Source organism: Gymnoscopelus braueri (genome assembly GCF_963280865.1).
Source record: "Gymnoscopelus braueri genome assembly, chromosome: 13".
NCBI lineage: Eukaryota > Metazoa > Chordata > Actinopteri > Myctophiformes > Myctophidae > Gymnoscopelus > Gymnoscopelus braueri.
This window is the reverse complement of record NC_137615.1, coordinates 25351227-25377191: the sequence shown is the minus strand read 5'-3', so window position 1 is coordinate 25377191 and position 25965 is coordinate 25351227. Positions and strand designations below refer to the sequence as shown.

The 25965-nt window shown below is 39.5% G+C and overlaps 3 protein-coding genes across 4 annotated transcripts in view; 2 read left to right on the top strand and 1 right to left on the bottom strand.

The window, feature by feature from the left end:
- LOC308099243 (uncharacterized protein) overlaps positions 1–25965 on the top strand; it is a 355975-nt gene that overhangs the window by 316826 nt on the left and 13184 nt on the right. Inside the window, exons 2-9 of the mRNA XM_080447922.1 lie at positions 17908–18186; positions 20782–20859; positions 21464–21529; positions 22124–22275; positions 22382–22466; positions 22609–22783; positions 23745–23952; positions 25075–25201. Of these exons, the coding sequence (XP_080304048.1) occupies positions 18055–18186; positions 20782–20859; positions 21464–21529; positions 22124–22275; positions 22382–22466; positions 22609–22783; positions 23745–23952; positions 25075–25201 (1023 nt within the window). The 5' untranslated portion in view covers positions 17908–18054. The remainder of the gene's footprint in view (positions 1–17907; positions 18187–20781; positions 20860–21463; positions 21530–22123; positions 22276–22381; positions 22467–22608; positions 22784–23744; positions 23953–25074; positions 25202–25965) is intronic.
- On the bottom strand, positions 256–5581 carry dhrs7ca (dehydrogenase/reductase (SDR family) member 7Ca). 2 transcript variants are annotated; one of them, XM_080447094.1, is made up of 8 exons: positions 5464–5542; positions 3890–3972; positions 3355–3535; positions 2596–2708; positions 2212–2422; positions 1993–2085; positions 1725–1877; positions 256–1499 (listed from the first exon to the last, which is right to left on the bottom strand). In XM_080447094.1, exons 2-8 carry the CDS (start codon positions 3941–3943, stop codon positions 1294–1296), a joined length of 1011 nt encoding a protein of 336 aa, XP_080303220.1. In that variant the 5' UTR covers positions 3944–3972; positions 5464–5542; the 3' UTR covers positions 256–1293. The 2 variants fall into 2 exon arrangements, with proteins under 2 accessions (XP_080303220.1, XP_080303221.1); XM_080447095.1 differs by lacking the exon at positions 3890–3972 and having other exon boundaries at positions 5464–5581.
- On the top strand, positions 7311–15200 carry LOC308098511 (splicing factor U2AF 65 kDa subunit-like). The gene is given in 14 exon segments (XM_080446899.1): positions 7311–7467; positions 8468–8684; positions 8785–8888; positions 9299–9450; positions 9608–9724; positions 9861–9999; positions 10381–10460; positions 11660–11681; positions 11684–11725; positions 11728–11750; positions 13045–13167; positions 13271–13357; positions 13684–13926; positions 14158–15200. Coding segments are annotated over 14 exon segments (1530 nt in total). The 5' UTR covers positions 7311–7418; the 3' UTR covers positions 14290–15200.

The window sequence follows — 25965 nt, the reverse complement described above, 5'->3', positions numbered from 1 at the left end:
TGAGCATATACTAACGTTGCCAGTTTTGTGAGAGAAAAAAGCAACCAGGTCTATGAAAACAAGCAAAAGAAGCAACTTAGGCCACATGACATGAGCACTTTATGCGACGGCTATTTCAAAATAACAGATCTACAAGCTGTAGATGTGCGCTTGTAGATCTGCTATTTTCAAAAGAAGAAAATGTGAAAAAATTGGAATATTTTTGAAACATTTTAATGACACAAATCTGGGACGGGGTTCCCTGGCAGGCTGGCCTGTCTGGCATAAAATATTTTCAGATGTGGGTGTGCAGACAAATACATATTCATTTGGGGATCTTTGAGAAGATACGCCCAAAATAAGCAACTACACTTTAGAGACAAACAAGCCCAAAAAATCGCAACCCACAACTACCAATATTTACAAGCAACTTTACAGTAAAACAAGCCCAAACTCGCTTATAATAAGCGGACATGGCAACACTGCCATGTATTGTGTTCGTAACCACCTGCAGGTGAGTCCTTGTATTACACTTTGCTTATCAGCTGATTTTTGTTCAGCTGTCCAAAGTTTTTTTTAAATGGTACAAACTGATTGTAATTTGTTCTAATGTGAATCTGATTATTTTAACCTACTTTGATTTTCATCCATCACTAACCACAATATTTAAACTAGTACGTCTTTATACTTGTAGGATCTCCTTAAATGTAAGCTACAGTAGCCTAGTTTCATTTCCCATCACTATATTATCTCAATCTGTTACCAGTTAATAGGCCCAGATAATTCACACTAAATTAATTTATTGAATGTATTTCAAACATAGCCTACCAGTCATAATCAGTGCAGAAAAATAAATTGAAGCAGAGACACACGCACACGCACGCACACGCACACGCACACACACACACACACACACACACACACACACACACACACACACACACACACACAGAAAATCATTCCAGTTTCTGTGAATGCATGGACAACAGACAGACATAATAACATTTTTAGATTTTTGTTTGAATCCCTTCTTTCAATATTGACTTTCTATTTAACCAAACCCTTCATTTTCACTTCCAAATATGAGAGCGAGCAGCAGCACCCCCACACCACTGAATTGTGTTGCACTTGCAGCTATCTTTAATTTCTACTTTTCAAGCCCTTCTTTCATTTCAAGATCATTTTCACTTTCTAACTTTCATCCATTTATTCCAAATACTTTTAAAAACATTTGATGTCAATGGACCCATCAAATCTCATTACAAGAGTTATATGTATTCATTACAAAACAAGACTATTTAGCTCATGGCAGGACTACATTTCCCTCATAGCATCAGCATTCTTCACTCCTGCAGCCATCACAGCAAAGAATAAGCTGGGGAACAAAGATCTGGTATAGATGGCCATCTTGGGGAGGGAAGGGGCAATTACCACCTCTTCTTTCATATTGCTTAAAGTCTTCACGATCGCAGTGGCTGCCTCATGTGGGGTAATGCCAAGGGGGTTCTGGCTATACAAAACTGGAAAATTAAGAAAGCACAAATTGGAGAGGATAACATTTAGGAAAAATATGTAGACACTGACACCTACAGAATGAAGTATGCACATGCAATTTAATGCGATACTAACTCCTCAACTCACGTAACTTAGTTTATTTACGATTCTATAATTTCACTGCATAATGTGCAGCTAAGTACACAATAAAGATCATTATGTTATGTCTGGATTTAGCTGACTTCACTCACATGACCAGAAGGAGCCTTTGCTGGGTGCTGTCTCTGCGGTTGCTGAGGAGCTAATGAAGGTGTGGTTCACGGTGCTGACAGAGATGCTGTACTCCTGGACCTCTGCCCTCAGACAATCAAAGTAAGCCTGCACTGCATGCTTGGAAGCAGCATCTGGAACACAGAATATACTTCACTGTAATGTCAATGTTTCCTACGAAGAAAATCTGATTTATCATTCATGTGTTTAGAATATTGCTGGTTGCCAACATAAAATATCTTGACTAACATGTAGTGCGAAAAGGCACAGCCAGTTTTCCTTGGATACTATTGACCAGGAGCAAATGACCCGTTCTCCTGGTGATCATGGCTGGTAGAACACCTGAAACATAAATATAAAGCACATCGCATATTGAAAACTAAGAAAACTGAGAAACAAAAAAAACAACAACAACCCTGCAGCTATCTATCATATATCTCAAATCTCCATTTGTTTTTCTTGGTTTACCTTTGGCCAATGTTATGGGTCCAAAGTAGTTGTTATCCATTATTAACTTCTCCATCTCCAGAGTCACACTCTGGGCAGGTGCCTTGACCTTTAGACTGCTGTTGATGATGAGAATGTCTACGCAGCCATAACACTCCAGGACCTCTGCAATTACCTCTGGCATACTGTCCATGTCACCAAAATCTACCAGCACCAGCTTTGGGGGGAAGGTCTGTTGACAAGAAAAGAAAATATGGTTGGAGATGCATTTAGTGACCTGATTGATGTTCAGTTCACCTATAACCTAACCCTAACCCTAACAATAACACATACAGTACTCTATCTCTCTATAAAAGACTGGTCTACTTGGTGATTCATGTAACTGGTATACTGTACAGTACTTACTAAAGTAGGGTCTGAAGCGCTCGTCAAATCACTATCAAGTTCTTCAAGTTTCTCCCAATGTTTCCCACACAGGATCAGCCTAGCCCCATCCTTGTGAAACACACTGGCACATTCTTCGAAGATGAATGCATGGGGAATTTGAACAAAACAAAGTGAGGACAAAAAAATGACCACAGGAGAAAGAAATCAATGAAGATTTGTTACAGTATAAATAAAATGCTGAATCACAATCACAACACCAGAGGAAGCCCCACTAATCACGTCCAACCCAGATTTGGCTCTAACATGGGGCTACATTTGTTCTCCTGCTATGCCACAAAAATGTGGAACGCCCCAACAGTCGTAAAGGAGTGTAAATCCCAACTCTCCTTCAAAACCGCTCTAAAAGAGCACTTACTGGTGGCCTGTAAAAGTCAATGCCTAGTCCCCCCCCCTCGAACTGTTTACTGTACATATTTTTGTTTTTGTTTTCAAACTGTTTATGTGACGTTTTGCATAGTAGTGTATATTTGTCTGTCATTAAATGTTTCGATGAATTGAGTACAAAGGACCCCAATGGAAACAAGCCATAATCCTCTTAGCAGACCCTATTGAACTGTGCTTTCCTGTGCTTTTTTTTTGCAAACTGCAAATAAAGTATTCAATCAATCAATCAATCAATCAATCAATCAATCAATCAATCAATCAATCAATCAATCAATCAATCAATCAATCAATCAATCAATCAAGGAATTCAAATAATCATTTAACAGAACATACCTTTTCCAAGTCCAGATGTGGCATCAGTTATTACCACCACCTTGTTGCGCACACATGTTTTTAACAACAGATTGGAAACCAGACCGTACAGGTAGAAAAGCCCAGCTGTGACCACGATCACACATGGTACCAATAGAACAATGCTGTTCCACTGTTGATCCATCTCTGGGAAGATATAATCCTAAAAAACAATACAGTGAATGTAAGTGTCTATGATTTAACCAGGTCAGCGTACTCTTTTAAATTACTCCTTAAAAGTACTAATTGCGAGGACAAAAGTGTTATTAATTGCAAACAGCACTCACAAAATATCCATTTAAACCATCAAATCAAAAACATCATGCAAAGCAACATTATTAATCTTAGTCAATTACTCAGTCAGGGTTAGCTCAAAAGAAAATGTTTCATGGTGGAAGTATGTTGAAGTTATGTAGGCCTACTTCTGGATGGAAAATTGATTGTCTAAGGATGCAGATGAAATGGGATGGCATGGTTCTACAATCTACTGAACATGATAGACGTATTCATGTCATACCCATAAACTCCCCACCTCCGTTACACTGGAATCCAAATGCCCTTCTACAACCATTTTTTAAATCTAGCTATATGCTTACGATTCTGAAATGAAAACAGAAAAGACAGTTTTGTTTTTTTCCAATGTTTTTTTTTCAACTAGAAAAAGAAAAACAACAAAGCGCAATCTACAACACCTGGTGCAAAGTGATAGTTTGTAAATTAACACAATCCAAGTCAAGCCTTAATGTGAAATATTTGTTACCAAATTAGCTGGCAAGAGAAGATAATAAGCTGTCTTAGACAGACTCAATGAGTAGCAGAGGGGGTGGGTAGTCAACCTTAATATAGCCTACAATGCATGATGGGATTGGGCCTCAAAAGCAGAGGCATCAACCTTTAAAAAAAATATATATATATATGAGGCTTGGGCAATGTTTTATCCAGAAATGCACTTGTGCATATAGTTAATACGTACGCATGCTCAGCTATATGCCTGCGTAAATTATGTTATAATGTTAAGAATGTCCTTAATTTTATGACCTTATTTTGTGATCCTTTTGGGAATGTTATAGTTTTTTTGTTTGTTTTAATCTGAGCTCCTTTCATGTGTTCATTTTAAGGTTTAAGGGAGGTGTCACAAATGAGCCTTGGCTAGAAACCCTACATGCATTGCCAGACTCTAATGGAGTCATGTTTTGTAACCCGACACAATGTTGTTGTTTTTTATGCATTGTCCCTGACAAATAAACATACATACATACATACATACATACATTTTTGTTCTGTGTGAATTAAAGACATGCATTCGAGATAGGACATTTTGACAAAATAGCTACTTTACAACAGAAGGTACGAAACCGAAACCGTTGCTATAACTTTGTGAATGGCCGATTTAACTCAGTTACTCTCAGATTGGAACGTTAATATATTTATTTTATTCATTATCTTTCTAGTCATTAGAAAGGGGGCATTGAAAGATCGAGGGAGGCATTAAGTTCTTTCAACACAACATGCAGCTGTACCTCAACATTCACCCCCCCCCCCCTCCCCCGGGGACAGACCACCACTTTCATAAACACTTTGAAGAGTCAAACCTTTCATTCTTCCTGGCTAACATTAATTTAATAATACCATAATAATTCAAGATAATAATAATTTATCAAAGTGTCGAGTGTTAGCGGAGTTCTCTATTTTTAGCCAAGTGTGGGTTGGAAGAAAAGCCTTAGGCAACTGTTTGCTGTGCTGAGGACAGTCAGTGTGCTTGTCCAGGCAGTGACTAAATATAAACTGACCTAGAAATAGATACTGTATCTCTCACAAAAACCCAATGTCATGGCGTAACATCGGCAATATTCCAAGTCAAGAGTCAAGATGTCCAAAATAACAACATAAAACTGATGGCAGTTGACACTTCAAAACAATATGTCTCAAGGTCTTCCATGAAATGAATCACTGAACTATAATAATCCCAAACTTGCTGCACACTCCGCCAACACTGTTGTAAAACATCAGTGCTCAACTGACCAACAGAGTAAAATAAACAATTTGGTGTCTGATCTAGATAATGAAGAATGAATAGCAACAACCACTTACTGCTTGGAATTGCTATTGTAGGCCTCTGGGTGTGTTCCTGGATAAGTCCTCTCATGAGGAGCTGTTTAGCTCCAAACCCCTGCTTATTCAATGAGGGTCCCTGCAGCCAGCATTCCCCCTCTAGCAATACTTTGGGGGATTATTTGAGCTCTTTTAATAGCAACACAGCTGAGTCAGTTATTTTCTACACATGTTGTCAGTGTGGTAGCCTATGTTTAGAATGACAGGGCAATGGGTGTGGGATGGGGTGTGGGGTGATGTTTAGCATGACAGGTCAGGGGAGGGGGTGGTAAGTGGTCCATGTGCTTCAGCCAGGCTATCTTTAGGTTAAACTTAATGTTAATTCATTCATTCATGTTTCATACAGTGCACCGCAAATACAAAAATGACATACTATGTGCATTGTGGGTACATACAGTACCACACACACGTGCTCGCGCGGACGGACGGACGGATGTACACATGACAAATGTCAGGGCAAGAAAGACCACTATTGTAAGACAAAAAAAATCGTAATAGCCAAAGGTGTAAGCTCTCAAATGCTTTTTATTTAATGTGTCTATCTGCTACAGAGGCTGAGAAATAAATATATAACCCTATATAACAACATCTGAATGGGTTAATATCTTTTTCAGGCATTTACATTTTGGGGGGGGGAATGGGGGGAGGTTCCTAGCTATCACACAAACATTTGGCAGCCCCCTGTAGTTACACTGAGGACCCCTAAGTAATTGAAGACCCATGAAATAGTGTATTCACTGTAGTGTATTTGTTGTGCATTTAGCCTATTCTAGTGGGTAACTGGAGAGTGGGAACCTGAGAAGTCTGGGCACCTCAATGTTAAATTGGCAATGTATTCCCTATTATAAAAACAAAGCAAAAAGAATAAATGTATCTGCTTTAGAAAATGGTCTGAAATAAGGTAAAGTATATGTAAGTAAATGTATATTTAATTGCTCCAAATTGCTACAAAACCTGTGGATATCCAGTCATTATGGCAAACAATAAGTTGAAGGGTAAATTTAGGTCTGATGATCATGTACCATGTATGTTCAAATCATGTACTTGAGATGATTTCAGACCATTTTCCAAAACATACTTTTATTATTTACCTTTTCACATGTTGGAGGAAAAAAAAACAATTTCACGTTGAGGTGCCACTGCCCAGTGCCCAGGCCCCATGACTTCTCAGATGCCTGTTCCTCTTGAATTAAACTGAGATTTTATTGGAGGAAGTGAGCTCACAGATAAATGGTGGGCCTACATTGCTGATCTGTAACTATACTACTAGCTAGGCCAGAGCAATGCTATTCTCATACACTACTGCTGAACAAGTACGTTTTATCTCAGTGGTTCTCAACCTTTTCAGGCCACAACACCCCAAAATAATCATATCGTAGTTAAGGCATTACATTTTGTTTAAATATTGTGGAACATAGCAGACCTACACAACTGGCTATTTTCACAATTGTTGCCTCTTTCTTATATCATTTGACAATTTGGCCAATGTTTCACCAGTTTTTATAGTAGGCCTATAGTTTGTTGATTACTTTTGATGCAGTAATGATATTTTGATATATTTTTTTAGGTATTAAATTGTTACTTCACTGTCATCTGTGGGGACACTGTCATCTGTGGGGACCCCCCCCCCCACCCACCCACCCCTGTCATCTGTGGGGACCCCCCCCACCCCTGTCATCTGCCCCCCCCAAATCATGTGGGAACCGCCTTGGGGGTCCCGACCCACAGTTTGAAAACCACTGTTTTATGTATCTGTGCAAGGGGCGGCGCCATATATCCTGTGTATGTGTGTGCGTGTGCTGTGCAACGTACAACTGTGGTGAAGAATCGCTCTGAAATCCTGTGGTCCTTCTTGCACTGACATAGAAGCCGGGTTTATTATTGCGATCAAAGCCTGGCGTGCAGTTATTAGATGTATAAAGGTAGCTGTCAATATGTCTGATTTCGAGGAATTTGAGAAACAGCTCAGTGAGAATCGACAAGGTGAGCTAATCTGTGTTTTGCAGACTAGCATTACGTCGCTGACATTCTGTCTGCATGAATATCATCTGTCAATGCTTCACTGTAACTTCACATGCATGTGTGTGATGTTGTCCTGTCCATGTCGTGTATTTGGCATTCGTGTCTTTTGGTGACCGTCCCAGATGGCTAATACATATTGACACAACCTTAGCCTACATTGCTAAACCTGACTAAATAATGCAATTCTGGACCTACCGGCCGGAACAGGGCTTGGTATAGTACCAATAGCCAAGCCATAGCTCCCAGTGGTAACAGCCCAGGATAGGTGGGCATCAAGGAAGAGTGGGCACCATGTAAAATTGGCTATTTTTTTCCCAAAATGTAAAAATATATATATATATATTTGGAAAAGGTAAAGTAAAGAATACATAATTAGAACATGCTTAAACATTCAACAATTATTAAGGTCTAATATTTCTACAAAACCTGTATAAACAAGTTGAAGGATCTCATTAAGTCTGATAATGATGTACCGTGCATGTTCACATCCACTGTATACTAAAGTTTACATTACTTAAGACTTTTTTTTTTTTCAAATATTTGATTATTTTACATTTTGGACAAAATAGCCAATTTTACATCGAGGTGCCGAAGTGACCGTCGAGCATTATTTAAAGCTGCAATCTGGAACTTCTTTAATGAATGAAACGTTATTTTAATCAATGGTAAAGTATGGTAATTACTCTTACTCTTACTCTTCCGTTGAGAAATGTAGACCCTGGTGTTGGGTAGGACACCTACTGGTTGACATCTAGTACTGCCCAATATCTCCTAAGTGGAGATGCCTTATATTATTGGCATAGTGGTGGAAATTTGGTCTCTCATATGGGAGACTCAGGTTTTAATTCCAGGTAGGACATGAAAGTTATGGATTATAGTTTTAAACAGACAGGTTGAGGACGGTTGTAGCTACAAAGCGATGTGTCTGTACCTCTGATCTTCTCCTTGTTGAACTGCACAGAGCGAGAGAAAGAGAGGCACAAAAAGAGGAGCCGCAGTGGATCTCAGCGAAGTGAGAAGCACCGTAGCTGGAGCAAAGATCGGGGAAGTCGCAGCCGAGAGAAACGGACTCGCAGCAGAGACCGGAAGAGCCGTGACCGAAGGAGCACATCACGAAGGAGCACATCACGAAGGAGCGCCTCTCGGAGGAGCAGCTCACGGGATCACAAAAAGCACAGGTGGGTGAGTGTACAGTACACCAGCCCACCAGAAGAAATGTGTCAAGCCCTTGTGTAATGTTTTGTCCACATTGGACCTGTGTGTATACTCTTCATTTAGCTACTCTCCAAGGAGAACAAGGAAGAAAAGGACCTGCAAATATTGGGATGTGCCACCCCCTGGCTTTGAACACATCACACCCATGCAATATAAAGCTATGCAAGGTATTTGTTAACATCTTTTTGTTTCTCAGTCCCGAAGTCAAGCTATTGATTGATTGAATTGTTTATTAACAGTTTGATGAAAGTACAGAGGTACAGTTATACAATAATGCTAAAAGGATAACACAAAAAGCCCTGGTCGCAGGGTGACTCTTTCTTTTGGCAATTCACTCATAAAGATGTCTTTGATGGAGGTTGAAATGCATGCACATTTTCACCTCAGCCTTCAGTACTGGTCATCAATGCATTATAATGCATTAATAATCTCACACAGCCTCCCATCTTCACTGTATCATCATAGCATAGATTTTGTTGCTCCTACCCTCCTCCTTGGTTGACATTTGTATGAACTCGAAGGATCAAATGTATGTTCACTGCTTATGAATCATGCCCTCAACTTTTTTTTCTCTCAGCTGCTGGACAGATACCAACAATAGCTCTGTTGGCAACATCCACTATGAGCGGAGTTGCTGTGACACCAACCCAAGTGCCCATAGTTGGCAGTCAGATGACAAGACAAGCCAGACGCCTTTATGTTGGCAATATTCCATTTGGGGTAACTGAGGTAACTGAGCTTCTTAATTATTCTACTCACATTTGTCCTACTCTGTTTCCTGATATATTATTTTATTTTTTATTTTATATGAATGCCACCCACTGACAAGTTCAAGTGGTGTTTTTAACACAAGGGTCACAAAAACATATTCAATACTTTTTCATAGGAGTCCATGGCAGAATTCTTTAATGCCCAGATGCGACTTGCTGGGTTGTCACAAGCCCCTAGCAACCCTGTGCTTGCTGTGCAAATTAATCAGGATAAGAACTTTGCATTTCTAGAGGTGAGTGATTCTAGAGCATTTCTATCATTTCTACAATGCCTTTGGTTACTAGATCTCCATTGTAAACAAATTTGTTTTTGTAGACTAGCATTAGATACTTCTTGGTTTGTCTCCAATGTATCTTTTCTATGTATAGTTTCGATCAGTAGATGAGACTACACAGGCCATGGCCTTCGATGGAATTATTTTCCAAGGTCAGTCACTGAAGATCAGACGACCTCATGACTACCGGCCTTTACCTGGTATTTCAGAGCAACCTGCCTTCCACGTACCAGGTTTGTGGGTGTCTGTTTTCTTTCTAGGCTGCTACTTATATGCATGAACATATCGTCGCTGTCGGATGGAATCCCTGTATGTCCAAAACCAGTCCTTTTCAGAAAATGGTAAAAAGAACCTGTGTTCCAATGGATCCAATGTAGTTTAGTCACAAGCTCTTTTCATTGGTTGAATATTTATAAAACCCACAGGCAGATTTAACCACTTTTACAAATTGTGACCAACAATGTTATTCAAGTATAAAATGTATGGAAAAAAAGTTAAATATGGGAGTACAAGGTTTCTGCCTGACAGTGATGATATGATATATACTGTATGGCATATGACATAATACAATCTGAGATTTGGTGGTGGATTGGGATCTTCTTTTGTTTATTTAGGTGTCGTCTCCACAGTAGTGCCAGATTCCCCTCATAAACTGTTCATAGGAGGACTGCCCAACTATCTTAATGATGATCAGGTATTTGACCTAAAATGCTATATCAGGCTGACAGATAAAGCAGCTGCAATCACATTATCTCATTCTTCTCTCATTTGTTTGTTGTTTAATTATCACAGTTATACATGCACAGATTATTTATTTTTTAAATGTCATTGTGGGATGAACACATCTACCACACAAAAGGAAAGTCAGAAGATTGCAAAATATGCCCTTTTAGATCTAAGAACAGAATTATAAGAGTAGCCAAAAAAGTTAAATAAATATACATAGTGCATCATGTCCAAAAGTAGATATTATCTAGGTTGTTCTAATGCAGTGAGTACAGTACATACAGTAACTGATGGTTTCATCTACACTGGAATTCTGGCCATGGCAGTGTAAGCAAGGGCAAAGCTGCTGGGAAAAGAAGAAGAGGAAAAGCGGAAATTATCACTACTGGCGAAAACATTAGCAGTGGTTAAAGCTTTACATTAATAAAAAAGACTATTTGATTAGACTTTCATTTAATGATGCAACTGCAACATGCAATTTCAGATTTGAAGCATGCTTATTTATATCTGAGTTTATTAACAATTCTGGGCAATTCTGTAGGCTCCGTCGTCATATTAAGTGGATATTGGACAATTATGTGTACACAGCTTTATGTAAGGCTTTCTGTGACTTGGCTACCCAAGTAATTTGCTTATCACATACTGCTTATTCATTTCTCATGTTAACCATACTCTTTTGAAAAAGGTAAGCAAAGTCCAATTCATATTAGGCCTGTTAAGTCTCATGCCTTTGTTTCTGCATGGAATGCAGGCCTGGATGCTGTTCCCAAATAATAAGTGTCTGTATTTTTTCCTATATATATTCATATATATATATATATATAAGTAAATACCGTAAGAGTAAAACAAACAATGTTGATAAGTAGGTCTGTGGAATTCAACTTATGGATATAAATAAATGCTCCCTTAGACTAAACCATAGCACAGAATATAACCATCTTGGCACACAAGTGGGGAGATGGTGTAAATTTCCAATCTTTTGCAGTGAATTGGATTATCATTTTCCATTCTATCTAATTTATCCTAATTAGTTGACAGAGTAAATTGTACCCTTGTGTTTATTATTTATTGGTTATTTTATTTTATTTTATTTCTTTTTATTGCAGTCGCTGCCACTGCTTTGATACTCACAGCTCTTTCATTTTTGTTCCCCCACTTTGTCCCCAGCTAGGGGCCTGTAAGATCGTTAAGTCTGCGCTCATAATTTGTTCAGTAGTACTGATCTACTGCTGCCATGCCAACATGTAACACAAGGCAAGTAAGACATTCTGATCCTCACTCGGATACACTGCTAGCCAGCAGGCTCCCTTACTGGCTACTTTCTTTCTCCCATCATTCTTTTGGAGCGCGTTTAGGGCCCAGGAGTTGGGGTAAAGGATTGCTTATTAGTAAAGGCTGGGTGGGGTTGGGGGGGGGGGGGGGGTGTATTCAGCATTAAAACTAAAGGTAAGACTATACATATGCTGTCTGGATACTTATCTGGTGCTTTTTGCCTGCAATTGGCAAAATATAATAAGACTACTTTAATGTTTATAAATAAGAGCAATTCAACGTCATATCATGTTGCTCTTTTGATTTAAACAAAATTACCACTCAAGACTAACTTAAAAGTTAATATGGTATGGTGTCTTTTATCTCTTGTAGCTAATTCTTTATACTTAAACACTTACAGGACCATACCGCCTTCAATACATGTCATTGTCTATTATTCATAGCTTCAGGCATATTTTGGGATTTTGCGTTTTTTTTCCTAGATGGTCTTTAAAACGTTATTGAACTTACCTGAATCATTTTATCAATATGGCTAAACATCATTGTGCAGTTAACAAGTCATGGACGTGGGAATTTCATTCATAAATCAATCCTTTCACAAGGGACTGTTTTTGGCTAGGCTTTCCAAATCAATCCATGCTTTAAAATGCATTAAAGCACAATGATAACATAACTTTGACACAATAAAGTTTGCTGTTCTAATTTCCTGAGTCAAGCAAGTTTCAAGTCTCTCTCTGCACGTTCATTTTCATACCATACTGAAATTAGTTTAATCCAGCGGCTTTCTCGAAAATCAAACAAACCACGGTATGCTTTGGAAATTGGCTGTTAGTGATGTCAAGTATAGCATTAGTCATAGTCATTGGCTTAAAGATGACGGTATGGTCCTTTAAATTTTACTGTTGATTGTCCTGCTCAAAACCCTAACAAAAACAAGCCGCTTATTTCTTTTGTTTGTACAAATAGAAATACAGTGCATTTAATCAATATTATGTTCTACAAGTGACCTGAGCAAATTCTTGTTTAATCATGTCATTTATTATGCTTTTCCTGTCCATGGCCCATGATATGATTTATCTCATGTGTATCAATCAAATGGAGGTTTATTTTATTCAGGTGGGATACACAGCAAAATCATGTTGTGTTCATTTAACTCTGAGAGTGAGTGTTCATTTAACTCATCAGAGTTAAATGAACACTCAGGATTTTGACGTGTAAGCTTTGTGAGGCTGATGTAATGGTGTTTCTCATGTCCATGCTGGTTTTCATCTTTTGTGCAGGTAAAGGAGCTCTTGACATCATTTGGACCGCTCAAAGCTTTCAATCTAGTCAAGGACAGTGCCACATCACTGTCAAAAGGTTACGCATTTTGTGAATATGTAGACATCAGTGCAACCGATCAGGTAAGGAGCTACTATTACCATTTATATCAACAGAAGTGCAGTGTTGGGTGTACTGGTGTTTAGAGGCTTCTTGGTTTTGTTGTGTTGTGTTGTGTTTTGTCAGGCAGTAGCAGGGCTCAACGGAATGCAGCTGGGAGACAAAAAACTCATCGTCCAAAGGGCTAGTGTAGGAGCTAAAAATGCCAATCCAGTGAGTAGGATTTATTTAAACTATGATCTATTGAGTCTATGAGTCTGTTTACTATTATTGTACTATTTGTATGGAATGTTGCCTAATTTCTGTATATCTTGTGAAAGACAGTCTCCCTGTGCATGAAATATAGGTAATAGTACATAGAATATAGATAGCAAAAAGCCCCAAATGTCTAGATTCAACCATTCCTTAGATTCCATGGTTTACAGAAATGTACGATGCCAACGTTTTTTCTTTGGCGATATGGTTGCGTTTGAGTTTGAATTGGAGCTGTTCTGTACTACATACATTGACTGTCCCTCTTTTTCTTCTTCTGCAACCAGACTTCCATCATTGAGACTCCAGTGACACTGCAAGTTCCTGGCTTACAAAGGCTCCAGAACTCTGGCATTCCCACAGAGGTGCTGTGTCTTCTCAACATGGTGATGTCGGAGGAGCTGGTGGATGATGAGGATTATGAGGAGATCCTGGAAGACATCCGCGAGGAGTGCTGCAAGTACGGGAGCGTGCGCTCCATTGAGATCCCTCGGCCTGTTGATGGCGTGGAGGTCCCTGGCTGTGGCAAGGTGAAGTCTTCTGGCCTTAGCTGTGTTTGCATAATAAAGACAAGTGAGCGTGTTTGTGTGTGTGTGTATAAATGTACACAGACTAACTCAATAAATCGTGTTGGATTTAGGTAGCACCTTTTCTTGCATCGCACGTGAAAATAGGTGTAGGTACAGTACTACTGCTTTTGTTATTTTTCACATTCACTGACCCCCCCCCCCCCCCAAAAAAAAAATCTGTATTTTTTCCAGATCTTTGTGGAGTATGTTTCCCCTGCAGAATGTCAGAAAGCCATGCAGGCCCTCACTGGCCGCAAGTTTGCTAACAGAGTGGTGGTCACCAAATACTACGATCCAGATATGTATCATAGACACGAGTTCTGAGTGGACAGACTGGTCTGATGGGCACATCTTGAAAAGCCGTGTCCACCTTGTTCTCTTTGATCTCACATTTTGTTTCAGCATATAAGAAAGAGATAGTTATTTTCTTTCTAAAGTATTTTCTTTTTTTGAATGTGGTGAACAGTTCCTTATTAACTAGATCTGGAAAAGACTTGTTTGAGAAGACATACTGTACTTCACATGTTTTACCTTCTGTACTCTAAGAGTGTGTACTAAATATTATGTATTACCAATAGTCTTTCCTCCAGTCACACGTTCACATTACTCCTTAACCTTAAAACAATGATTAAGTCAAACAGGTTGTACTGCTTACTGTATAGCAAATGTCTAGTTGTTTTGTGGATAAAAACACCAAAAACATTTTACAATTGTACAGTTGCAATTTTGTAAATAGAAAATAATGTCAGAAGATTAATAATATTATTATGATCATGTACTCTTATTGAAAACTACCTAAATTGGCATATCATCTCCATAATGTGTTGAGCTTCCATGTAAAGGTAATGAAGAGCAGGAAGTGTTAAAGGTGACAAGATATGACACTGGAACTACCAGCAATAGATATTGAATTACACAATTTATACTGTAGTTTTCAGAAACAGAAATCCGTCCTCACATCATAATGGAAGAGGTTAAATGTGATATGCACATAAAAGAAATTGCACCTTTAGTTCTGTAGATAACTTGTTTGAATTTTAATATATTAAGCTTTATTAGTTATGTGCTGTTCTTTTTCATCTCTTTATTTACTATTAAAAACTTTTTTTAAGGCTTTCTAAACAGTGTGGGCATGAACATAATATATCCAAAACAATTGGTGTATAATGTAATTTATTTGAAATGTAACAAAGTTGGATATGAGCAAATATACATTTGTATAGCCTATTACAAAGTTTGCAGACACAACAAATAATTTGCTTTAAATGTAACAAGTGCAATATATCAAATTATATTAATCAATTACAGTATTTTATACACTTTTGGATGGCTAAACATTTTTACTTGTACAATCCCTGCCACTGCCATGCCTTGAATAAATGCTTGCATCCAGTGTCATTCTATGTTTATTTTCAGCCACATTATTATAGTTTATGTCACTGTAAATTTCGCGATCTGCAGGAAAACATGGGAAATAATCACACTGACCCCCAACAGAGAGTGGTGTGTCTGATCTGACATCTACGGGTCCATTTAGTTCCATTTGTTCACTGTCAGAGTTAAATTAGCACTGAGGATTTTACAGTGTAGATTGTGTCTCAGATATATATTTTTTTAAATTATCAAATGAATTATCAACAAAGTCATGCTCATAGTAGGGTGTATTTTTGCTTGTTGAACATTTCAATTGCCTTTAATCCATAACTTAGGTTCAGGTAACTTTGTAATACATATATTACCAACCTCTGGAAAACATCCACCATCATACTAGTACCAAGAAACCCTGTTCTTCAGAACCCAACCAGTACCATCCATTTGCTGTCCCTGATAATGAAATGCCTGGAAAAACTGATTCTGAACACCACCCAGCCAGCTGTCAGACCACAGCTGGACCCCCCTCAGTTGTTTACAGGGCCAAACGAGTGACAGGATGCTCTGGCACTTCCTCCACAACTCATCCCTTCCCTGGCTTACACCCTCTACTACGCAATGACCAGCCCCTTACCATCACCGCATGTACTCTGATCAAACTGCCTTTCTCAAACTACCTAATGACAATAACTTTGGGCCTATCAAAACTCAATTTCCCACTCCACACGATGCACTCACAATTACCTTCAGCTAAACATGGACAATACAAAAGAACTGGCCATGAACACACCCTACACTGAACTGAACCCACCGTGCATCTACAGTATGGAAAGACAATAGAACAGGTAAACAACTTCACGTATCTTGGAATTATTTGTATTTGGTCAATAAACTAAGCTTTGATTTATTTCTATCCATTAAACGAATACATGGGCACACATGAGAACATGTCAGGGCCCATTCCCCTCCACCTCTACACATCAGATATCTCAAAATGTAATGAGCACATATTGCCATGATTCCAGTAGGATGAACATTTCTGTAGCACTACAGTCGGCCATAATCTCAACTTTGTACACAAGATATCTCATCATTTAACCAGGAACCCTAATGTCCCTAATCTGGGGCGAACATTCAACAGAAATAGCTAATGTACAAGCTCACAACGCAACACATTGCAACACGTTGTGAGCTTGTTGACCAGCTAATTTTGGCAAACAAATATGTGGTAGAGGAAAAAAGGAGGGGGCCTAGAATAGACCCCCCCCCCCGGGGACTCTGTTCAATGAAGTATATAAGGTGTTCACACAGGAATTTCCCTGGCAGCAGATCAATGGTCCAGGTGTCTCAGTAAAATTAATTTGGGAACAAACGTAACATTTGTCATGTCAAATGGGAAATATATTTCTCTCAATACATGAGAGCCCTGGAACAATAAGAGAGAGAGAGAGAGAGAGAGAGAGAGAGAGAGAGAGAGAGAGAGAGAGAGAGAGAGAGAGAGAGAGAGAGAGAGAGAGAGATGAAGCAGGGACCCCCACTATAGGCCTATTGTATAAAATTGCATATAGCCATACTCTCATTACATATTATTTTGAGAAAGCTGTTCTTTAAGTGCCTATGGGTTGCCTCCAAGTGGTGCTGTGTGATGTGTTTATTTACACATTATGTTTGCTAATATATTGAATTCATGTTCATGTGTATTTTCAGAATTCAGACATTGTCAGGATTGTCGGGTCTCTTCTCTACATGTAAAGTGTCTTGAGACAACTTGTTGTGATTTGACACTTTAATAAGATTGAATTGAATTGAATTGAGAGACATTGAAATTCTTAGGGGGAAAAATATGTTCCTATCACGCAAAAATTGCCGGCCCCCCCTGTAGTAACTCTGAGGACCGCCTGGTCTCTGACCCCCTGTTGAAGACCAATGACTCTAATCTAATCCAATTTACTGTGTCCCTTTGTCCTACATTGATAGAATCAAAGAAGGGGTCCTATGATCATTGTATTGTATCATATTGATGCATTGATAGTACAATACAATACAATACAATGTATGGACAAAGAAAACAAACATCAATTTGAGACTGCATAAATACTGAATTATTATACTTTTCATATTGGTACTTGGTAGTAGACAAGACTTACTAGGCTAGTAGTCTACTCTAGTTAGTAGAATCATTACCCTAAATGAGGTTAAACGAGGCTACAAATTCTCCGTTATTGACCAGTAGAGGGAAGCAACACGGTTCTTCAGCTTGTTAACCCGAGGAGTTGTGTTGTAATCGGTGGGACGCGTCCCTTCAGAGGCTTTCAACTGGCTAGCAGTGTTGCCAGATTCTGTGAAAGAAACAAGCCACCAGGTCTAGGAAAACCAGCCCAAAAGAAGCGACTATGGGCCACATGAGCACTTTAACATATACATCAGCTATTTGAAAATAGCAGATCTACAAGCTCACAACGCGTCGCGATGCGACGCGTTGTGAGCTTGTAGATCGGCTATTTTCAAATAAAATCTTGCGTGGAAATTATAATAAGCAGATCTGGCAACCCTGCTGGCTGGCTGGGTGAGATGAGTGGAGAGGAGATGAGAGGAGAGCACAACCAGCTCGGGATTTGACAGATGTTCGTTCTCAGGATAAGCCGCTCCATTCAAAGCGGAGTGAAGTGGAGAGCAGTTAGTTGTGTGGATTTATGTAGGGCTACACAACCGCACTGAATGATAATGTCAGGGGAGAAGGCGACCAGCCCGTGCAATAAATTCCAAGCGAACATTTTCAATAAAAGCAAATGTCAAAACTGCTTCAAGGGCCGGGAGCTGCATCTGGTGACTGATCATGACATGGCACAGGTAGGCTACATTACTTTTTGATCAGTGGTGGGAAAATAACTATTAAGTGTATCAAAATATACTTAAAGTACAAAAGTAAAAGTACTCATTATGCAGAAAACAAGTTCTCAAATGTATAAAATGTATATTACAAATATTTTTGAAAATAGCAGATCTACAAGTGAGCTTGTAGATCGGCTATTTTCAAATGACCGAAATGTATAAAGGGCTGAAGTGGGTACTGCATGTTTTGTAATAATAATCAAAATCTACAAAGTAACTGAAGTTTTCAAATAATTGTAGTGGAGTAAAAGTACAATATTTGCATCTGAGACGTGGTGGAGTAGAAGTAAAATAGAAAATTGGAAATACTCAAGTAAAGTAAAATGCCTCAAAATATTACTTAATACAGTACTCGAGTAAATGTACTAGTTACTTTCCACCACTGCTTTTGATTTGCAGTTTAATTTATAAATAGCAACCAACTTAGTTTGACAGCTTTTCACAGACAACTGACATCCCCCTTTTTCCATTATTATTATACTGTTATAAAATATATAAACAGGAAATATGGCTATTAATGTCTCACATGGCATTGACACCATATTCATTTACTCATTAACTGTGTGTCATTTGGCTGTACAATGTCTTAGACTCCTGCTGATTTGCAGTGGTGTCAAGTAACTAAGTAGGCTACATTTACTCAAGTACCGTACTTAACTTGAGGCATTTTAATTTAGTGGAGTAATTCCAATTTTCAGCAGCTTACTTTTACTTCAACTCCACTACATCTCAGAGGCAAATATTGTACTTTTACTCCACTACAATTATTTGAAAACTTTAGTTACTAGTTACTTTGTAGATTTAGGTTATTATTACAAAACATACAGTAACCAATTCAGCCCTATATACATTTTGGCCATTTGAAAATAGCCGATCTGCAAGCTCACAATTTGTATCGATGCAATGCACTGTGAGCTTGTAGATCGGCTGTCTATTTTCAAAAGATTTTTATACATTTTCAAACTTGTGAAATAGGACATTCTGCATAATGATTACTTTCTACTTTTGATGCTTTTAACTCCGAGTTTAAGTACATTTTGATACCAATACTTTTGTACTTACACTCAAGTACATTTTTAATTTTGAACTTTTACTTGTAACAGAGTATTTCTAGAATTGATTGAATTGATTTCTACAGTATTGATATTTTTACTTAAGTAAAACATTTGAGTACTTTTTCCACCACTGCTGATGTGTGTGCACTGTAGACACATAACAAGGGGATGACGGACAGCTCATGACAGCTCTGTGCATGCAGGCTGCTCATTGAACAAATATGTTATTACTTTGGCCAGAAATGTGTCTGGTCTCTCCGTCCCCCTGCCTTGCTTCAGTGCGCCCTGTAATTTACCTGTGCTGTTACTGTTGCTCAACCAGTAAACACAAGACACAAGCTGACTAATATGCAAAGCATTAGGAGTGGTGGAAAAAGTACTCACATGTTTTACTTATGTAAAAGTATCAATACTGCAATATAGAAATAATAATATACTGTTACAAGTAAAAGTCTGGTATTAAAATATGAATTAAAAGAAAGTATTGGTATCTAAATGTACTTAAAGTACCAAAAGTATAAGGTACTCATTATGCAGAATGTCCCATTTCAAGTTTTCAAATGTATAAAAATGTTTTTTTTTGTGTGTTGAAAATAGCCGATCTACAAGCTCACAATACACCACATGATCACATTGCGACGCATTGCGAGCTTATAGATCGGCTATTTTCGAATGGCCAAAATGTATATAGGGCTGCCGCTGAAGTGCATGGTTAATGTATGTTTTGTAATAATAAACTAAATCTACAAAGTAACTAGTAACTAAAGTTTTCAATTCATTATAGTGGTGTAGAAGTACAATATTTGTCTCTGAGATGTAGTGGAGTAGAAGTAAAAGTAGAAATACCTCAGAATTGTACTTAAAGTACAGTACTTGAGTACATGTACTTAGTTACTTTACACTGCTGAGGCATTAGTCTCAGATAGTCTGCTGCACAGACATTTTCTAAAGTCTCACAATAAGCCTTTCCTTCAGCTTTGCTTATATTCTAATGTATTTTATTTTATTTTATTGACTTACTGTAAAAAAGTAACTGTGCATATATCCATCCATAATGGTTTTGATATTGCGAGCCTGTAAATCCAGTAAATTCTCTTGCCAATGGGTCTAGGAATTCCATTTTCTGCGTAACTTGATAAATTCATAGAAATAGTAAATTGTAAATCTATTTTGTCCTGTACGATGTCAGCATTGGCATGAGAATCAGAACATTCCAGGGTCTTTGGGGACATCCTAAACACAGTGGACAAAGAGCAGTTTATTCTGTTTCTCTACCTCATAAGAAACTGTCTACCTCTGGCTAGTGTGGATGAACAAGGCGTTATTGTATTTTTGGGGGCAGATTTGGGGCTAAATGCCATACAGTGCCATAAGCTTGTGTAGAGCCAATATAATTGAGCTTATTTTATCACATTTGATCAGTCTACTTGAGCTGGCCACTGAACGCAACCAGAGGGTGAATATTAACGGATGTGTTTTCCCATTCTGTCTTTGCCAGGCAAAACCTATCTATGGAGGCTGGCTGTGCTTGGCTCCAGAGGGGACAGATTTTGACAACCCTGTCCAGAGGTCGAGGGTATGAGCATGCAAGACAACACAAGCCAACGCAACACACAAAACATTACATTCATTAGAACTACACAGCACAATCCAGAGTGTTCACTCAGGACTTTGCTATGTACCTGTGTTTACATTTAAGCACTATTTGTTGACCATCACATTTGCCAATTCTTTATTCCAGTGGTTTTCTAACCTTTTCATGTCAAGGACCCCCAAATTAATCTGTATTTGACCACAGACTCCTACAGAAAATATGTTGTGCCAGGCACCCCATACAAGTTTAGTGTTGTTCTTTTAAAAATATTCCAAAAAAAAAAATTTATAAAAAAAAAAAAGCAGATCTACAAGCTCACAACGCAATGCAATGTGCTGTGAGTTTGTAGATTGGCTATTTTCAAATAGCCGATATAGTAGTCTATATAGGTTTAAAGTGGTCAAACTGAATTTAATGCTATATTAACACATATAGCTGGGGACCCCATGGACACCCTCAAGGACCCCTTGGGGTCGCCGCACCCTACTTTGAGAACCACTGCTTTATTCTATATCTCAAATGTGACTCTTGTCTGCAAGAGAAGCAGAATTGTAGTGATTGTCGATCTCCTGTTTGTAAACTGTAGAAATGGCAACGGCGGTTCTTTATCCTGTATGAAGATGGCAGCCTGAGCTTTGCCCTGGATGAGCTGGTAAGAACATGCTCTTTATAACATTTTAAAACATGTCAACATACACACATGCATGCAATTCACACACGCACACGCACACGCACACGCACACACACACGCACACACACACACACACACACACACACACACACACACACACACACACACACACACACACTTCAACATCAACATCAACATCAACATTTGCACTTAGTTGTGCACATCTAAAATATCAGATGTACGAGCTCACTAGCTTCTAGATCATCTATTTTTGGTGTGCGACATGATGCGTGACCAAATATAAATCAGGCATAAGGTCTATTCTGTGTCTCTGTGTCCTGGTTTACAGTACATTTGGCTTCACCAGGCATCTTTGGGCCAGATGTTGTGTGTAGAACCACAGCAGATGATTTCAGCTTAGCATCTCTTCTAATGTGCACATCCCCCTCTCTCTGATCTCTCATCCCATTCTCTCTCTCTCTTTCATGTTTTAATCCGCACTCTAGATTCTGTCCCAAGCATCTCAATGATAAATTCCCCAATTTTATAATTAGCATCGCCGACTGCTCTTAAAATATCCAGACAATAATTTCTGATGACTTAATTCTCCTCCAGTCAAGCACTTTGCCACAAGGAACCGTGAACATGAATCTGTGTACAGAGGTCATTGATGCTGAGCCCAGGACCGGGCAGAGAAACTCACTCTGCATCATCACGCCCGCACACATGCTCTTTATCCGTGGGGAGAACAAAGAGATCATCAATGGGTCAGTGTTAATAGTTTTGCATTTTGTTTTGTAGTTCTCACATCTGACACAGATATAAGTGTCAGTGTAAATTATGGTGTGTGTTGTTGCTGTTTTTCTTCACCAGTTGGAGTGAACAGCTTGCCGTTTACCCAAGGACCAAAAAACTAAATCCGAAGAAAAAACGCAAAGTAGAACCTGTTGCCACCCAGGTACCAGATAAATGGTTCATCTATGCATTATCCATTTGAATCACTGTTGTCTTATCATGAAATTAAGTTGTTGTTTTCATCTCTTTATTGATTGTCTCAATTATTATTATCATTTATATACATATGTTTTTTCATACATTAGGAACCCAGTCCAGCAAAGATGGCTGCAACTGACTCACGTTTCTCTACCATGGAGAGTGCTGCAGGGTCTGGTTCCAGTCTGTGGCAGGAAGGACAGCCCAGCAGGGGACCGGATGTAGCTCCTGTCTGGACTGTCACAGACACACATCCCCTGGGCCCAGAGCAGCCCCATGCAGGTGTGACAGAAAGGCAACACACACACACACACACACACACACACACACACACACACACACACACACACACACACACACACACACACACACACACACACACATGCAACATCAAGTTTTCGTGTTCGTCTGCCACAACAGTCATTTCCTGTCCCCTTACACTGCACCCTGACTTCCTGCAGATGTTCACAGTCACAGCACATCACTTGTATTTATACATTTAATTTAACCCTTATTTACCCAGCCATGTTTAATAAGAACACATGATTATTTACTTGTTGTGGCTATAGCAGAGGATAGAGTTACAATGGGCACGCACACACACACACACACACACACACACACACACACACACACACACACACACACACACACACACACACACACACACACACACACACACACACACACACACACACACACACACACACACACACACACACACACTCACGTGTGGGATGTTCTCAGTGCAACCCCAGATTTATGCTGTTTGCCACTAAGCAGCTCCACCATAGCAGTTGGGGGTAGAGAGCCTTGCTCAAGGGCACTTCAACATGTTGTTATTGAGTGAGGGGAGGGATGTACTTATTCAGATTTTCCTCGTGGGTTCTGGACAGCCTGATTTGCTAATATTCAGTCATCATAAAAACAAAACCTCACAAATAGGCCATAAAATACCTCTTTAACAAGAGGCCAGAGGATTAGCACAGAGCTACAACATTGCTCCATATTGGAGCTGTGTGACAAAAAATGGACGCTAGTGTGCATCTGGTGCCAGTCTTATTGAAGTGTCTGGAGTTGCCTTGTACTAAAGAACTGGATTAACTGCTGACTGTGCCTATAGGCTGTTTCATTAAAGCTATGGAGATTACAGACACAGGACCCTGAGATGAGACCGGTGGCGGATGTACAGTAGTATTACCAGAATTCCATAAACCTCTCTGTTCCCTTTCGTATCCCGTAGATGTTTCCAAAACCCTGTGCCCGGTCTCCAGGGAGTCGTCGGCCTTGAACGGCAGCTGGCCCTCCAGCAGTATTGGTTGCCCAGTGAGGTCATTGGATTCGGTGGCCAGTGGTGACACTTACCCTGGTGGTGACAGACAGCCTGTGGAGCCCCAGCCAAATGACATCCAAACATCAACAAGCAACAAGACTCAGAGGGCAGACAGAAGGTTAGAGTTGTGGAATGTATTGCAATTTCCAGGCCATATTTGGTTACAATGCATTATAATGGCTTCTTTATAGGCCATGTCTAATGATGTGCTCACGTTATCCTTGTGTGTGTGTGTGTGTGTGTGTGTGTGTGTGTGTGTGTGTGTGTGTGTGTGTGTGTGTGTGTGTGTGTGTGTGTGTGTGTGTGTGTGTGTGTGTGTGTGTGTGTGTGTGTGTGTGTGTGTGTAACCTATTGGTAACATTTAAAATGGCTTGGCAAAAGAAAGTGGCAATGTGTAAGCAATTAGAAGCTGAAGGGCATCTGAAGCCTCACTGATTCTCCTCAGTATGAAGTTGTGCAGTCATCATGCAGCTAAACACCGGATCAAAGGCCCATGCTCTACCCCTCCATTAGAGATCAACAGTAACTACTGCCTTTTAAATTTAGCTTGAAGAAGTACTCCCATTTTGTGCCTCAAAAGTGAATAAAATATTTGGGTCATGTGATATCTTCACTCACTGCCTTTTTGGGGGAAAAGGACAGGAATTCCTAAAGGCTGTCGTAATTAGATATTTCTGCACCATTGTTTCCCAGAACATTAATGCTCGAGTGTCTGCCTGCCTGATGTAGAGAAAGTGAGCCCAATCTCATAGTTTGGCATTGAAAGAGAGAGAATGGTTTCAATCAAGTTCTTACACATGCACATACAGTAGTATTAGTAAACATGTCTCAACAGGTAGCCCTCCACCTTTGTTCACTGCACTTTTCATGCAACGTTTTACCTCTGCAGTACTCTATGTGTACATAATATCAGATTATTTTTTACAGCATTCCATAATACTTGCTCTCTTTCAAAACAAAACAAACCAGACTACTCTGTCACCAGTAGGACGGATGTCACTTATTTTGTCTTTCAACAGTAACAATAGTCCACACGTGACAGTCAGAGAAAGATTTGGACAGCGTGGGTGTCCAAATCCAAACAGGTGGTGTGGGGCCAATCCATTATTAGGCTGTCATTTTCAATGTTCTGCATGGCGGAAATGATGTCACAGCCCAGCTGTGAGAGAGGGGGTCAAGGGGGAGGGGAACAAGCTTGTTTATGGTGCTGAGTGAATGATTTGTTGTCCTGCTTTTACAGCCATTACAACCAAACAGAGGTACTAAGTTTTGTGACCAGCCATTCCAGTTCACCTGACACGGGGCAGGAAGGTGATCATGCCGTTTCAAGGAAGGGAAGAAGTGAAACGCGCCCCAACCAGCGAGAGGTAAATGTTGACCACACAAGTTTATTTGAAAAAAACTTTCATATTTTCAGCAGTGGTACTGCACACAAGCAGTGCTTCCATTAGTTGGATTGGCAAAAAAACATGTATTCAATCCAGAATTTGATTGGTCGTCATTAAAACCAGTCACACTGCACAGCTGGTTCCCCTGGCTCTGAGCTGGACTGGTCTGAACATGATTCAGAAGACCAGGTGTTGTACAGAGAGAGACGTCACCTCTAGGATACAGCTCAGCCCTGATTGTATAGTGCATGAGGATCACGAACTGGGACGTGCTAGTCTTACATTCCTCACCGTCAGCCGTCAGGAGTGGTCGCGTGCATGTGCACGCAAGCTTGCGTGCCTGCGTACATGCATGCATACGTCTGTCAATCTGTGTATGTTTGTATGCGTTTGTCAGCGTGGAGGGAGGCATATATTGAATGATTTAATTCCTTTGCACCCCAAAGCCCAAACTAAATAGGTGCGGTTGTATGTCAGTTAAGTGTTAAGACTGCAGTCAACGTTCAGTTTGGAGTTTGGCATGAAACGCGTGGATAAGTCAATCCTCCCTTGGTCCGCCTTGTCAAGGCATGTACTGTATTCCTGAATGTGTGTGTGTGGGTGCATGTGTCAGCAGGTGGGAAAAGAGCAGTGATTCATCCGGCGCTGTGTTTAGCTCTCAAACGAAACTCGTTTTAATGCCCCGAAGGTTGTTCATTTTGCCTCCTGTCGCATGTTGTAATCTGGGAACGGCATTCCTCTGA